Here is a 17555-nt window from a genome sequence, read left to right as displayed (position 1 = left end):
CAACAGATCTGAAGAATGAGAAGAAAAACTGATTCTGGACTTCACGTTAGTGGAATTTTGCATTCTTCTGTGATATTTATTGCATCTATGAAGAAACTAAGATTCCTGATGAAGAAAACTGAGGAAGGGAAGTGAATAAAACCAGAGGACAAGGGTTAATTATAGGGAGAGAGAAAATAACTGAAATGGGATAATGAACCATGAAACCATTGTCAATTGTCGTAAAAGCCCATCTGATTTGCTAATATCCTTTAGGAAGGAAATCTGCTGCCTTTAGCTGGTCTGGCCTACATGTGACTCCAGATCCATAGCAATGCGGTTGACTCTTTAAAAAAAATGCCACTCAGTTACAGGGCAATGAGGGATGGGCAACAAATGCTGGCCTAGCCTGCGGCGCCCACATCCCATGAAAGGATTTTTTTTAAATTTGGAGGGAAAATGTTCAAAAGAATATTTTCCCCTTTTTAAATTAAAATAAATACAAACTGGAATACGAAAGACAAACTCATACAATACATTTAATGAACTGAATTTTACCAAAATTCTTCACAAAGGAATAGGTTAGGTATAGGGCAGCAGGTTAGGGCAGATGAACAAAACGTGATTGAAGGAGTACGTTTTGGGGTGAACTTTTAAAGATAGGGTGAACTGTGGCACAATGGTGAACTGTGGCACAATGGAAGTGCTTAGGAGAGTATTGAGCCATGATTCTGCTCCCAATTCTCTCACACAAAGGGAGAGAGGCACAAAATAATTCAGACTCAGAAAAGCAGAAATTAGGTGTTTCTGACATAGGTCTGCTGGAGGTTATGGCGGTAGATGGGAAAAAGTCATGAAGAGGTTGGCACATGCCGTTTCCTCTCTCAAAGTATTGAGGTCAAACTGAACCATTTCCGCTCCCACGTTCACTGTCCTAATCTTGGGTCTAGTCAGCACAATGCCGAGTCCCACCAAACTGACTCAAATATATTATATTTAAAATACCTTCTGACGACATATCCTCAAATTCATTTGCATAAAACTTTCCAGGCTAGACATTAAGGAGTTCTGAAGCAAACCCATAGTTATACAGAAAACTTTGTGCAGCTGTAAACTGCACTGCCTATGACAATCTCGAGAGTAATTTTAGACACTCTTTAAAGAAAGAACCTGCATTTATGTAGCAGTATTCATCATCTCAAGAATGTCCCAGTGAGCAACAAGCACAACTAATTCCTTTTGAAATACAATACCCTTTGTGCTGTAGACAAATACAGCAGCCGATTTCTGTACAAGCTGCCACAAACAGCATTGAAATAAATAGACAGATAATGTGGGGTGGTTTTCATCGGTAATATTGATGACGGTTAACGTGCACTAAGTTTTGCCACATCTCTTACTCCCCCGAGGTTTAAAATCTCAGAAACGGCAGCACCTCAAACAACAAATCTCTCCCTCAGTGTTGTATTCCACTATGAAGCCTAGACGATCAGCGGGATTCTCCCTTCTGGGGACTAAATCCCCATACCAGCGGGAGAACCGGCGCCAACCACTCCGGCATCAACAGCCCCCGAAAGTGTGGAATTCTCCGGAGGGGTTGGTGCCATTCCAGCCAACGCCGAATGGACTGCGCGTGTTCGCGCATGCGCGAAGGGCCGGCGTGTTTTGGCGCATGCGCGAGGGGGGGGGGGGGTTCTCTTCTCCAGGCCGGCCATGGCGGAGCCCTAAAGGGGCGACGCAGAAGGGAAGGAGTGTCCCCATAGGCCCGCCTGCAGATCAGTGGGCCCCAATCGCAGGTCAGGCCACCGTGGGGGGCCCCCGGGTCGGATCCCTCCACACCACCCCTCCCCCCCCCCCCCCGCCCCCCCCCCCCCCCCAAGGACCGCCCCCGCCGACTTACCTGCCAGGTCCCGCCATGTGGGACCATGTGTAACCCACGCCGGCGGGATTGGCCAAAAATGGACGGCCGCCCGGCCCATCGGGGCCTGGAGAATTGCCGGGGGGGGGGGGGGGGGTGGGCGCTGCCAATGGCCCCCGACCGGCGTGGCGTGAACCCCGCTCCCGCCCGAAAACCGGCTCCAGAGAATACAGCAGCTGGCGGCAGGGCAGCGGGGCTGGATTCGCGCCATCCCCCAGGGATTCTCCGACCCGGTAGGGGAGGGCCGGAGAATCCCACCCAGTATGTTCATGCATCTGGGGCGAAATTCTCCGTAATTGGCGCAATGTCCGCCGACCGGCGCCAAAAACGGCGCAAATCAGTTCGGCATCGCGCCACCCCAAAGGTGCGGAATGCTCCGCATCTTGATCATCCGAGCCCTAACCTTGAGGGGCTAGGCCCATGCCGGACTGATTTCCGCCCCGTCAGCTGGCGGGAAAGGCCTTTGGTGTCCTGCCAGCTGGCGCGGAAATGACATTGCTGGGCGGCGCATGCGCAGGAGCGTCAGCGGCCGCTCACGGCATCCCCGCGCATGCGCAGTGGAGGGGGTCTCTTCCGCCTCTGCAATGGTGGAGACCATGGCAAAGGCAGAAGGAAAAGAGTGTCCCACGGCACAGGCTCGCCCACGGATCGGTGGGCCCCGATCGCGGGCCAGGCCACCGTGGGGGCAACCCCCGGGGCCAGATCGCCCCACGCCCCCCCAGGACCCCGGAGCCCACCCGCCCGCGCCGCCTTGTCCCGCCGGTAAGAGAGGTGGTTTAATCCACGCCAGCGGGACAGGCATTCCAGCAGCGGGACTTCGGCCCATCCGGGCCGGAGAAACTCCGGGGGGGGCCGCCAACCGGCGTGGCGTCCTTCCCGCCCCCGCCGAATCTCCGGTGACGGAGAATTCGGCAACCGGCGGGGGCGGGATCCACGCCCGCCCCCGGCGAGTCTCCGACCCGGCGGGAATTCGGAGAATCCCGCCCCTGGTGTCAGACTTGAACCTACAACCGTTGGCTGAAAGGTATTACAGCAGGCACTGAGCAAAAGCCAACGTCTCTGTAGAAAACAAAATCACTAACCAAGGGAATAATTAACAAATTCAATATATTATACTCAACATTAAAGCCCACAAGAGATAGACTTCACTTCCATTTTATGCAAAGTTCAGCTGTGTGGTAATTTGAGTAATGTTTTATTTTTCCTTTTGAGCCAACACAATAAATTTCACCAGTAACTACATAAATATATCAGAGAATGGATAGCCCGATAATGTAAGATATATGTAACCCACAAGTTGGAATATTATTTTTCAGAAAAGTCCTGTGCTTGGCATCATTTAGCTTCTCGTTATCACTATTTTAATAGGTGGTCCCTGGCTAAAACGTTCACATTGTTATTATCATTGACTTCCACTTGCCTCGAGTTAAATCATTCATTCAAAACCATCACTGCGTGTTTTTTCGGTCAAAGAAAATGGTGTCCGGAGGTAGAAAATAACATGAAAATTGTACTTGTTCTGCTCACAATCACAATGAGACTTTGGGATCATTCTTCTCCCCCATTACCTTAAACTTTTATGTTTAAATAATTTTATTTGGTTCTCCTCTCTTCCTTGTTTACACTTGGCTCAATACTGTTCTTTTTTCAGTCCCAGATTCTCTTTTTTTTTTAAATTTAGAGTATCCAATTAATTTTTTTCCAATTAAGGACAAATTTAGCGTGGCCAATCCACCTACCTACACATCTTTGGGTTGTGGGGGCGAAACCCATGCAAACACGGGGAGAATGTGCAAACTCCACAGGGACAGTGACCCAGAGCCTGGATCGAACCTGGGACCTCGGTGCTGTGAGGCAGTAGTGCTAACCACTGTGCCACCGTGCTGCCCTCAGTCCCACATTCTCATCCCACAAACAAAATTGTGGTTGAAACCTCTGAAACATCAACCATCAAATATAAATCAAAATGTTTCTGACATTTTCATTTTACCCATTAAAATAGATGGAATTCGGTCATCATCCGCTAAATCTGGCTCAATGTTGTTGAATGTTTCTTCCTGCTAATCACTTTACATAAACAAATGTAATAATATTTTTAAAAGTACAATGCCAGAGAAGCAATACATTTATTAGAGAGAGTAGAATGAACTTCAGATCAGCTTAACAGATTTTCCAACAGGCTAGTATTAGTTATTGCACTAGACTGTGAAAATTGTGTTACAATTACACAATGCAACAACTACATATAATTAATTACACATTAGTGAGGAGAATTTTCATATATTTAAGATTCCACACTCAATTTGTGGAAAACATTGATGATTGAACAGTAGATTGCTTCCAATTTGCTTACATGCTGATTAATAGTGATTTACTTTGATAAGATTACAAAAGACTCATTACATTCATACATCTGTGCCATGCTCGCAATGAAAAATGCAGATATAAGCTTTAATCATAGCAAATCTGTATAAAATGATTCATTCATAATAATCTCTGCCAACTTTATTGCCAAGAGCTCTTCCACCATTTCAATGATAATCTTTGACTGAATTAAGTTGGTTTTTTTCAGTACAAGGGCTAAAATATAAAATGACCGATTCACTATGAGTATATTATATTATAAACTTTATTTCATATACGGTAACTGGTTAGAGAATGCACACTCGTCATGCGTAGCTGTTGCCAACAATTTTAGATGACATAGCAGAACTGATCAAGTCTTTGGATAAGTTTCCACGTGAAACAATGATCCATGATCATTGGGGCAGCACGGTGGCAAGCACTGCTGCTTCACAGCGCCAGGGGCGCAGGTTCAATTCCAGCCTTGGGTGACCCTGTGTGTGGAGTGTGCACTTTCTCCATGTGCCTGCGTGGGTAAATAATATTAATAATTGAAGTGTTGGGTGCTCTGATACACAGACGAACCAACACGGTTGCGAATGGTACAACGCAGTTTTATTTCAATCAACTATTAACATAGTAAACTCTGGTACTCAGAACATGGTGAATGTCTGAGTGGCTGGCAATGAGGTCTGTGCCCTGAGCCGTCTCCTGCTCGAGTCCCCAGAAAGTGTTGTGTTCCCTGTTTTGTACTGTGTATGCTCTTGTCTGTGATTGGCTGTCGTGTTGTGTGTGTTGATTGGTCCGTTGATCTGTCCATCATTATGTATGTCTGTGCTATGATGTTCACCTGAATATCATGACAATAATAATCTTTATTATTGTCACAAGTAGGCTTACATTAACATTGCAGTGAAATTACTGTGAAAATCCTCTAGTCACCACACTTCGGTGCCTACACTGAGGGAAAACTCAGAATGTCCAATTCACCGAGCAAGCGCGTCTTTTGGGACTTGTGGGACCATGCAGGCACGGGGAGAACATGCAGACTCCACACAGTGACCCAAGCCGGGAATCGAACTGGGGACCCTGGTGCTGTGAAGCAACACTGCTGACCACTGTGTTACGTTTCCCTCCGACAGTCAGAGTGCCGGTGCAGACTCGATGGGATGAATAGCCTCCTTCTGCACTGTAAGGGTTCTATTCTATTTTAAGAGCCACCCTAGTTCTGAAAAGACCAACAAATGTCCTTATAGTAAAACTGTGTGTGCCATGTCTGAGAAACATTCTGAAATGGGTTTTTATACTGCTGCTCATGAATTAGTAGTGCACATTGAGCGTAGCTTCCTTCATTTGACAGCTGCCAGCATTCTTGGAATCACACCAGCTTGGCAACTGTGAAAAAAAATCCAGGCTAAGTGAGAGTCTAGCACAGCTGCAAGGCATCATTGTTCACCCGCTATCACCTCCCCCCGATCCCTTCCACCGCCACAACCCATCCCCCCCCCCAACAATTCCACCCCACCCCCTCCCCAACCCTCACTACTTTCTGACTGACCAGATGGGAGCTCCAGCCCAGAGCCTCAAGGAGTAATATAATAGCTGCACAATTCATATTAAATTGAACTATTAGGGCAGTCTGGCTGGCCTTGGGGTTACTGAGTACAGCTTATTTCCTCTGAAATCTAGTGACTTCTGTTACTGTTTTGATTAATACAGGGATTGATTTTCACTAATGTACACTAAGATTGTCATTACCAGAATCATAGTTACTGGAACCACCTAAAGTGAACAAAATTGGCCCAGTCCTCCAATTTAAAAGACTCGTCCTGATTTAACCGTCTTCATGGCTTTCCCTTCCCTACCTAGCCCAACGTACTCGAGCTGCACAATATGTCTCATGTAACAAACCTTTTGGGCATTTCCCCCCCTGCAGCTTCAATGCTAAAACGTTGCAAAATGCCTCTCTTCTTTAAAGCCTTCTTTACAACATATCTCTAAATATTCTCTTCCTTGCGTTTACATACACCCATTTTTTTCTGTTTATGCCTCTGTGAACCATGATGGGTTGTTTTGCTATGTCAAAGACAGAATATAAATGCAAGGTGCTGTTTGGAATGAACATGGTTATATCCATAGACGTATATTCAGTTACTTTTTAATTAAATTTGAATCATCTACAGTGCAAAATAAAGTTCTCATTTGCTTGCTTTCTAGCAACATTGGATGTTGTTGCATTTTAAAATTACATCTGGCAAATTTGTGAAGCAAGTAAATCATCGGCATTCTGGAGTTGTTAAAAGCAATTATTTTGGTATCTTTCATTAGCGTTTGAGCTCCCCTAATGGCCTGCTGGATAAAATGCGCTGGCAAAATAACTGAGTCTTTCAGAACAGAAAGGTCCAGTTTGAGGGATGTGGTGAGTTTGTTGATCTCAGTCAAGATAGCAGCTGGAAAACCACACCATAGCCTTGACACTAGATAGGGTGAAAGTTTAGCAGGGTTCCCCCCTTCTGGTAGCTGTTTTGTTGGAAGATGTTTCTGTAAGGTAGATGAAAAGAGGACCCTACTCAACTGTGATGTCCTTCACAGTCAAGTAGTTCACTGTCCAGACTTGCCCGTAACTACTGACACCTCAGCAAGTTACTGCTGAAGATGTTGGTGCAATGGTACCCAGGCAAGGTTAGTTTAGAAGAGTTGGGGAATAAAATGTCAATTAGGGTGCTACAACTAGACTCAACATCCTTGAAGAGAAATAGGGCTCTCGCTCCAAATATTGGCTCATGCTGGGAACATGCTCAAGCTTAACAGCGATGTCTCTGCAGTTAAATAGCCTGCTGGCATTCACCATCTCAGTTCAAATATATGCGTTGAGGTCCTGGGTACTGCTCCTGCCTATGAAACAAAATCTCAGTAGAAATCGATGCTTTCAGGAGAGGTGAAAAAGAATAAAAACTGGAGAAATAATTTTACGAAAAGAAGTGAATAGCTACTTAAGAAGAGGATTGAAGATTATGAGAATAATTACAGACACAGATGATTAAATATCCTACAGGGTACTGGGGATGCAGTGCTTCGGGGAATACTGAAATTTCATTAACGGAATGCTGCTGCTCACGGTTGAATAACGCAGATTGTAATGTCTGGTACATATCCTGGAGTTCTTGCTCATTTAAATTTTTCGGATATGGGGTATGTTTTATATGCATATCATTGATAATTCGGGTTATTCTTCATCATAGCACTTGATAAATTGGGCCTAGTCCGTAATTTTTAATGGTACTCTTCTGGAAAGAATCATCTTCCTCATGTAACACAATCTCAGACAAATAGCCTTTTTCATGTAGCATAGGCTTCATTGCTGGTTCCAATTCTAACCTTTCCAAAGCACCTGGCTGCCCTGTCCATCCTCAACATGATATGAGCATAATTCAAAAACAACTTCACACTTCCATAGCACTCCACACGTACAGATGGGACTCTACATATACAGGACATATCGATGAGCTTTACAACGAGGAGCAAGAACAGCGGAAGTTGCCCTGAAGGGAAAGTGGATAAAGTCTAAGGGCGAAAGGAAACGGGCAGACAAAAGGAGTTTTGAAGTAGGTTCTTGAAAGGATGGACAGAAATGGAAATGACAGACAGATCTATGAGGAGTATCATAGGATAGAGGTGGGATGGCTTTAAAAAAAACAGTGAATAATAGAGAAGAGGAAGCAGGGAAAAAGAAGCCACAGGGTGTCAGAGGACTGGAATGTGGGCGTGAGGACATGGGTTTCTTTTTTGAAGGGATTCTTTGTTTCGCTTTATGTCAAACTATCATGTTGTGTAGCTGACGACGATTTAAAAAAAAGAAATTCTAGAGTAAACTATACTTCCCAAGTGGCCTCCTTGCCTTGTGCCCCATAAAACTAACATTGGTGGAGAGTAAAACAAATAAATATACTGTACACGCTGTGCAGACTGTTTTTTAAAGAATTCTGGAATGCATTGCAGTCATTCTACAGAGTAACTTTCCATACTGATCACAGACATGTGGTAAAGCAATGAGAAAACTGGAAAGTTTTTACACTGCAAAAAAATAAACAAGTCAACACAATGTGCTGAAAGTTTTGACTATGTCCATCTGTCTACTTTACTGATCATTTCTGACTCGCTATAAAGTTCATAGGTCATGTAAGCCTCCCACATCACATTCTTAAACAAGAGTGGTTTAATCTGAACCAGCTGATCATTTTTAGCAAATTTGTCTGTTATAATGCAATACAGCCATGGGGAACACCACAGCTCAGCCCAATCCTAACCTCACACAGCACCCACATATTGCTAGGAACGATGACAGGACGGCAATCAGGAACGACAATCTATTGCGTCCCCAGCTGAAGTAGGCTGCCAGATGTATCAAAGATAAGTACCGACCGACGGCACGGTGGCGCAGTGGTTAGCACTGCCGCCTCACGGCGCTGAGGACCCGGGTTCGATTCCAGCCCCGGGTCACTGCTCATGTGGAGTTTGCCCAATCTCCCTGTGTTTGCGTGGGTCTCACCCCCACAACTCAGATGTGCAGGGTAGGTGGATTGGTTAGGTTAAATTGCCACTTAATGGGGGAAAAAAACAAATTGGGTACTCTTCCCATTCTCTATAGCCCAATGTCATGTAATATGATGCTTCAATTACTGAGCTGTTAAGACTGCAACAGTATTTGTTTAAAGTGGAAGGGTAGTTAACTGCATGGCTGCTATATCTTAAATTCATACAGGGAGTTAGTACTAAATGCTGGGAGGAAAATAATATATCAAATGTTAAAAATCTAAGATTGAAACAGAAAATGATGAAAATACATTAGCATTTGAAAAGAGGATAGGCTAATTGTTGAGTAGACTATATTGGGTACTGACATCTTATAATCATGAACAATCAAAATGTTCACCTGTCCTTTCTCTTTTGAATAAATGTATAGCTATTTGCATTTTTATTTTGTACTTATTCCTGTCACTTGGTCAACTTTTGTTCCTAGTTAGAGACTCAGTTGGGAAAAGTACATTCTACATTTACAGCGTGTTTTAAACATCCTTGTGTAACTTTAGAATCTAGGATGTGGGGCAACACAGTGGCACAGTGGTTAGCACTGCTGCCTCACAGCGCCGAGGACCTGGGTTCGATCCCGGCCCCGGGTCACTGGCTGTGTGGAATTTGCACATTCTCCCGTGTCTGCGTGGGTCTCGCCCCACAACCCACAGATGTGCAGGCTAGGTGGATTGGCCACGCTAAATTGCCCCTTAATTGGAAAAAAAAAAGAACTGGGTACTCTAAATTTATTTAAAAAAAAGAATCTTGAATGTACACCTGATAGAAGGAAACTATAAACAGGATCTGGAGGTATCGTAGTTCAGTAAGTCTGAAGGTATTCATAGTCTTAGGTAAATCAACAGTAATTATTCATTACTACTAGAAACCATGTACATAGATACAGTAAAAGTCCAAGCTAAGGGCTAGCTCCCTTCTTGCTTCTACACAGCTCGGTATTGAACTGCCCGACACAACACAGACCACTGGGTGTGGGCCATGTGTTCTCTTACATCACTGTGTGAGCGGTACTGTACTCAGTTCCAGATTAATCCTTTATGCCAGACACTTATACTATACATCCCCCACGTCCCCTCAATGCACTCAGAAAGCATAATTTCTGAAGTATTTTTAGTGTTAGTGTTGTTGTTAATGCTATGTCAATGTTTGTTCATTTTATTTCAAGTGCTGAAATGACTGAAGATGGCAAAAGTGGAAGGAAACTGGGTTATTTCTAGCAAACTGACACCCATTTGAGTTCAGAAGAATGAGAGGTGACCTTATTGAGACATGGGCAGCATGGTACCACAGTGGTTAGCACTGTTGCCTCACAGCGGCAGGAAACCAGGTTCGATTCACGGCTTGGGTCACTGTCTGTGCCGAGTCTGCACCTTCTCCCAGTATCAGCATGGGTTTTCTCCGGGTGCTCCAGTTTGATCCCACAAATCCCGAAAGACGTGCTTGTTGGGTGAATTGGGCAATCTGAATTCTCCCTCAGTGTACCTGAGCAGGCGACTAGGGGATTCTCAAAGTAACTTAATTGCAATGTTAATGCGAGCCTACTTGTGACACTATTCTTCTTATTATTATTATTATAGGATTCTTAGGGGGCTTGACATGGTAGATGCTGAGAGGTTGTTTCCCCTTGTGGGAGAGTCTAGAGCCACAGAGCATCATCTCAGAATAAAGGGTCACCCATTTATGACAGACAAGGACAACATTTTTCTCTCAGAGGGTAGTGAATATGTGGAGTTCTTTACCACAGAGCTGTAGAGGCTGGGTCATTAAGTTTGTTTAAGGCTCAGATAGAAAGATTTTTAATCAGTAAGGGAATCAAGGGTTATGGGCATAAGGTGGGAAAGCGGAGTTGAGGATTATTATATCAGATTAGTCATGTCTCATTGAATGGCAGATAAGACTCGATGGGCTGAATGGCCTACTTCTGATCCTATGTCTTATGGTCTTATAACAAATTAACATTGAACAAAATACTGAATGATGCTTTCATATGCAATTTACAATTTGTTCGCATCATAAGGTACAGCCAGTAAAGACACTATGGGCTGGATTCTTCACTGTCGGGATTCCATTACACCGGCAGCGCACCAACTCCTGGGGATTTCCCGACACGTGGGGCTGCCCACAATGGGAAACCCCATTGGCCGGCTGGCAGGACGGAGAATCCCACACCCTGTGTATCACAATATTCTGCTCAATTATTATGATTGTGGTTCCACTGAATCATGAATCCTAGCAGAGGAGACGGTTACGTCCATCATGTCTGTGCACCTTGAAGGAACAATTCACCTGGTGCCTCTGCCCACTGCCAGCCATAGATCTATACGTTTTTCTTTCTAGATAATAATCCAATTTTTTTGCGAATGCCTACATTGAACCATGTCTCCACTACACTCTCTGGCCACAGAATATTCATGGTAATACTGAAGTAGACTCCTGTGATCTTCGGTATAAGATGTCGGCTTTAAGACTGTTGCAAAGCTAAAGCAGAACTGTCAGTATGCTCTCATGAAATCACATCCATCTTCATTGTGCAGAGAAGGCTGGCCACCATTCAGTATCTTGCCCAAAAGGGGATTAAAAAAATAGTAACCACTGATGGTTATTGTATACCTTGCAGGAACTGATTGAAGAGCAGCAAATGGCACAACACAACAATATTTCTTTTCCATTAAAAAGCAGGCTTAAAGTATTAAAAAAACAGCCACAACCTGAGGCAACTCGATTTAACAGCCATTACAACATCTGGTAAGCTGGTGCTCTAAATTTTCTATTTTAAAAAAAACAGTTTTTTTTTTTAAAATCACAAAATGAGGTATGTCTGCACTCGAAAATTAACACTTTTCCATTCCAGGAACTCAAGAGTCAGCAGGAAGCATTCTCAGGCCAAGTGCAGCATAGTTAAGCCAGGCCTCATTCAAACCCCTATCACTTGCACAGAGTTGCAAAATAAATCTCCTTTTTCCCCGATTTGATAAGTGCAAGTCCAGGGAAATATCTTTTTGTCACTTTTCAATCCCCAAGTCAGCCACCTTGTGACTTTTTCTGAATTAATTTAATCTAGTGTCTAGTAATGTCCAAATAGTGCCACAAGGAACCGAAAAATAAACAAATTTTAAATGGCCAAAAGATAAAGGAGATCTTTTAATCACGTTAATCTGAGCAGTATTTGAACCCAGATTCCAGAGATGCAAGATTAGTACTTAATATCACCATTACTCTCTTGTCAACGCACATCAAATAAATGATGCACAAATGGAACACTTTACTTGCCTCATGGTGTTCCCATTAAAAGCTTTGGCTGTAGGACACACAATGCGCACTGAATCCCATCAATTAGAACGTGACCTCAAGTTTTCCTAATATTGCTGTATTGCAGCAGTCACACATCCGTGGTTCTTCATTATGAAGTGACTACTCAGCTGTGTAGTTTGCTTGTCAGGAATTGAAGGCAGCCATTTTTTAAAAAAATTAAAAATGAAGGGAGAAAAAAACCATGTAATTATAAAAATGTGGTTAGGTGTAAATTCTAAAATCTAGGTTTCTTTGTGAATTAAGACGGCGATGAGGAGGAATCTCGCCAAGGGTTCTGAAACGTTAGAATTCTTTACCCCAGAGAGTAATGGAGGCTGAATCATTGAATATATTCAACGCTGAGATAGGCAGATTTTTGAATATAGAGTCATCGAGGGTTGTGGTGAATAGGCAGCAGAGTGGAGTTGAGACCAATATCAGATCAGCCATGATCTTATTGAATGGCAGAACAGGCTCGAGCAGGGCGGTATAGCCTACTCCTGAGGTTCCTATGTTCTTATTTTGTCATCAATTGAAATAAGTCAAAACCAATTCAATAAAATCATTTTAGATCGTTCTCTCTTAACTGTAGCAGCAGATCCAATTATTTGCCAAGGTCAAATAAGTGGCCAGAAACTGACACGGTGGGGATAAACCCTCAACATTTGTTTTGAACACATACGTGTAAGCTATTCCACACACCATTCAGAGTACATTATAAGTCAAAATCCTTTTGTCTTATAAATTATTGTATGGTACTGTTTCATAAAATTTACCGAACAGGGTTTAATGTTTAACCAGCACTACATAACAAATTTACCATGCTACACAGTGTTAACTGCAAAAAGTTCATTATTTGGAGAAAATAAATTGAACTGACAGTGAATTATATTATTCAAACAGATATATCTGTTACATGACCAGTTATCCTGTTGTTGTAACGAACCTTGCTAAATCTGCAAGGTTATTTGTGTCCTTCAAATCAGTTTTTGGCTGTTGACAATACATGGAATTCTGTACTTCATGCAATATCACTACAAAAGTCTGTGCTAATAATTTAAATGTTTCAAATTAGTTCATAGCTTCAGGTCTTTCCTTGGAACTCTTCCTTAAATTTGTGATTTTATCATTAGACTAAACCAGGCATTTTCAAAGTGGGGGTCGCGACCCGCGGGTGGGCCGCAGGCAGGTTGTCGGGAGGGCCCCGGAGCCACCCATTTCAGTGTTCCCAATCATGGGAATTCAGGCGCAACAGCCACAGCAGCCGGCTCTTAACAATGCCGGCTGCGAGCGGCTTTAAAAATGGCGGCCACAACCAGCTAAAAAAATGCAGGCACACTGCGCATGCATGCCTGCTCATCAGTGTGCATGCGTGGAGTCCAGCAAGAAGCAGCGCCTCCTCCTGACATCAGCGCGCTGACCCAGGAATTTTTTTTTTTTTTTTTTTTCACTGAAATCTTCCTGCCTGAAGTGAGGCAAAGGGCAGGTTACGCGCCCCGAAAGCTGATGTCACGTGCTTTGGGCGCGATTGCGAATCCTCCATTTTGTCAGCAGCAAACAGGTAAATGAGGACCAAGCAGGCTCACCTCTCGCATTAAAGGTAAGGGAAACTGGTGAGTCGCGAATGTCGGCCGCCGTGAGATGCGAAGGTCAGCCGACATGGGTCACGAAGGTCGGCTGGCATGGGTCCCGAAGGTTGGCCGGTTGGTAAAAATGGGTCCCCGGAAAAAAAGTTTGAAAAACATTGGACTAAACTACACACTTGAATAGGGAAAACATTTACAGGGCTATGGAAAAAGCAAGGGAGCGAGATTAATCAAATAGCTCTTTCCAGAGCTGGCACATGCACGAGAGGCTGAATAGACTCTTTCTGTGCTGTTTAATTCCAATCCAGGGGCATGAAAGTTTATTGCTGCATTCCTACTATTGCCCAAGATCAACTAACTCAGCGCAGATTGCGGAGTGAACTTGTAACTTTAATAATGTCTTCCTTTTCTTTTTTTTTGCTCTGTGTACACAATATGTGGTTCTTTTGACTGCTATAAAAAAAACATGGTGGGATCAGATTGACACAATTGCTTGTAACAGTAATATCCAGTGGTTTTTAAACTAGAGCTTACTCATAAGAAAAAATCTTCTGTAATGATGACTGCTTTGAAGCTTTTAGCTGTATGCAATGTGCTCACATGGGACTCTTTTAAGTCGCAGTGTCGGAATATAGACAGTTAATTACTTTTAAAACAAATGCAACTGTGAGTTGTATTCATCTATAGCATGCATTCATAAAGATCAGGAGGAAACTCACAAAATGGCATGTGGTTTTAATTTATAAAGCTTTGCTGTTTAATCACCACTAACCTGAAAAGAAGAAAAAATAAAATTCCACCATGTCAAAGGTCCAGATTTTATCCTGAGGCAGGTTTTAGTTAGGAATGTATTTCTTTCACTTTACCCACAAGCAGAATGTGATTCAAAAGTAGAATAGTGATAGTTAGCATGCCAAAATTCCTAGTCATAAAAAGCCAAATTGCTGAAAGTAACTTTATTCAGTTAACATATTTTAACTTTAACAAAATTATCCGCTATGGATAACAATCACCAGAATCTTTACAGTATAGGAGGGGGCCATGCGGTCCATCAAGTCTGCACTGGTTCCCCTGCCTTATCCCCATAACCTTCACTTGTTTGCTTTCAGATAGTTTTTACATTTTTATTTTATCACACCTCCAAGATAGAAGGCGCAGAAACCTGGACAAGTAATCTAGGCCGGCAACTTTGTGCAGTGCTCAGCAAGTGTTGGAGGCACCTGCCGTCTTTTAGGTGGAAGGTCAAACCGAAGCCTTGTCTGCTCTCTCAGGTGAGCATAACAGATCTCGTGACTCTATTTGAAGAGCAGGTGAATTCTCCAGGTATCATAATTCTTCAACCAACATCTAAAACAGATGCACTTGTCATTAATTTCATTTGTTTTTGAGAGCTTGATATGTACAAATTAGATGCCTCATTTCCGGCATTATGACAATGACTACATAAATACTTCATTGCTTTAAAGTGCTTTGGGACATCTGAGATTGTACGTCTCTCCTTTAACTTATGAGAAGGTTTAAAAATATACTTTTCAGAGAAATTTTGGGTACAAATTTTGCAAACACTGTTACAGATTCATCTGAATGTAACAACATTCCAAAGAATATAGGCAGAAACATTAAATTGTTCATTAAAATGCTTTTTGCCTCAGATGCTCACCATCCAATATTAAACATGCATGTCAGGAAATGTTACCAAATCTGGTGTCATTGACGTTTTTAGCCTATGAAACCACCACCAGGTCAAGTTGAATCACTCAAAGACAACATTTTTTTCAAGCAACTGCCAGGAGGTAAAGCAACCCAACATCACTGCCTCCCCCACCCACCCAACCCCACCCCAACCCCACCAGCTCCAAGACAATGAGAAATCTATTATAGTCCTTGTTCTGTACACACCACAATTAGTGCTCCAAGCTCTATATTTCCAGGAATTTCACTGTAGTAAAGATAGATTTCTTTTCAATATTAAAATTTGCCACATGCTTTGCAGCAACTATTTCACTTTTTTTTTTTAATTGGTTTGTGTCTCGACCAGCATATGTCCACCAGTCCTGTAAACAGGGCTGCAGATATATTCTGCACCTCTAATAATTTCTCTCTATTCCCAATGGAGAGGCTATGTTCTAATAATAGTTATGCCATCCATTAGTGCAAGACACATTTTGTGTTTCTCAGTCATAAAATAAGAGGTGCAAAACAATATTTTTTAAGGTTTCTTGACCAAGTCAATTAATGTGTCCAAAAGTACAATCATTCGAGTTCATAACATACTTAATCACTTGGCATTTTTAAAATATCTTTAACTTCAAACTAAAATTATTAATTTCTTTATTTCTTAACTGATCCCACACACAAAAAACTTTAATACCTTCTTTAGAGTCACTTAATTGGGGAGTTTTGAATGCTCTGAAAAGATTTACTAACAAATATGGTGGTTACCTTGCACATTACATTCAATACAAATTTAGCATTAGGCAAACTGCACTTATTTTAAAATCATGATCAGGAAAACACTCATGCATGCAGAACAGATTTAAGACTTCAGTTAATCGGAGCCATCTAGTCCATTTAATCAACTCCATATGGAACACTGTAAATAATTAGAACTTAGAAGCTTAGACATCGTAATAGCAAGAAGCTTTCTACCTCCTGATAAAAGGCTTCTTCAGCTTCCTATACTGAACATTTACTTGCAATACACTACATCCCTGTGTCCTTTCTACAAAAAAACAGCTGTTACTAGATTAACTGGCTTGCTTGAGGCCAACACATGTCCCAGTCATTACTTTCAGTATTATTTACCTCTGTGAATCCCTCTTGCAGAACATCCAGCAAATTTCCTTTGGTTAAGCAGGCAATCATCTTAATTAGTGCTCCAAAAGCAAGCAGACGACCATGTTTTTTTAAAAATTCAGACTAAAGAGGATCTTATCCTCCAAGAAAAACAATTCAGAGACTAAGAGAAGGCAGTTTCTTCTTATTCCATATGTACAGCACGTTACCTTCGTTTAAAACATGATGAGAGTATCAGACCACAGAACAGAAAAGAGGGAACACTGAGCATGCTCAACAGCCAACCAATAATAATTGAGAAGATTAGGCATGACAGGATTGTCATGACGACTGTTCACCACAGGATGAGGGGGTTGGCACTGTCTAAAAAGACAACCTAGAACACAGACGGTGGGTTTTCGAGCAGTTTGTAAAAACAAACATAGGCAAGCTAAATCTAACAAAGCTTCCATCGACAAATATTTTATAAAGCCTGTCTGCTCCTTTTGTTTTACAAGCATAAGAATGACAAAGTTAATTATTCACAACTGAAAAGGAATGAGTGATCCAACATGACAATGTTTAAACTTAGTGTGAAAACAGGGAACCTTCTGTCAGCTAATTGCAGGATATTAATGTGATGCACAATCTAATTTTCATACTTTTAGCAACTGTTTCAAAATGTAAACATTTTACATTTTAATCTCTTATTCTTTGAAGACTTATAAACATTGAACTTCTGGATTTTATATTCCAGCTATATCATGGAAACTAACCATTCTTGAATACCATTTGCAAAAAAAGGCGTTTACCATGTACAGTGGCTAGCACTGCTGCTTCACAGTGCCAGGGACCCGGGTTCCATTCTGTCGCTGGCTGACTGTCTTTGTGGAATTTGCACATTGTCTACTTGGGTTTCCTCCGGGTGCTCTGGTTTCCTTCCACAGTCCAAATGTGTGCAGGTGAGGTAGATTGTCCATTATAAAATTGACCTGAAGGTTAGGTGGGGTTGGAGAGAGTGGGCCAAGGTGGCGTGCTCCTGCAGAGGGTCGGATCAGGATCAATGGGCCAAA

At 42.5% G+C, this 17555-nt stretch overlaps 1 protein-coding gene across 9 annotated transcripts in view; it reads right to left on the bottom strand.

Moving 5' to 3' along the window:
• dixdc1b (DIX domain containing 1b) overlaps window positions 1–17555 on the bottom strand; it is a 156984-nt gene that overhangs the window by 95346 nt on the left and 44083 nt on the right. The window contains exon 1 of one of the 9 annotated variants that reach the window (XR_011937434.1): window positions 16513–16845. The exons of 2 other annotated variants lie outside the window; for them this stretch is intronic. Coding sequence is in view for 6 of the 7 variants with exons in the window: in XM_072486585.1 (XP_072342686.1) it covers window positions 16513–16572 (60 nt within the window). In the remaining variant the exon portion in view is untranslated. Of the gene's footprint in view, window positions 1–16512; window positions 16873–17555 lie in introns of those variants that run through there. 6 more of the 9 variants (XM_072486585.1, XM_072486584.1, XM_072486583.1 and 3 more) reach the window with 6 other exon arrangements.

Source organism: Scyliorhinus torazame, chromosome 21 (genome assembly GCF_047496885.1).
Source record: "Scyliorhinus torazame isolate Kashiwa2021f chromosome 21, sScyTor2.1, whole genome shotgun sequence".
NCBI lineage: Eukaryota > Metazoa > Chordata > Chondrichthyes > Carcharhiniformes > Scyliorhinidae > Scyliorhinus > Scyliorhinus torazame.
Note: the sequence above shows the minus strand (reverse complement) of the source record. Positions and strands in the feature narration are given on the sequence as shown.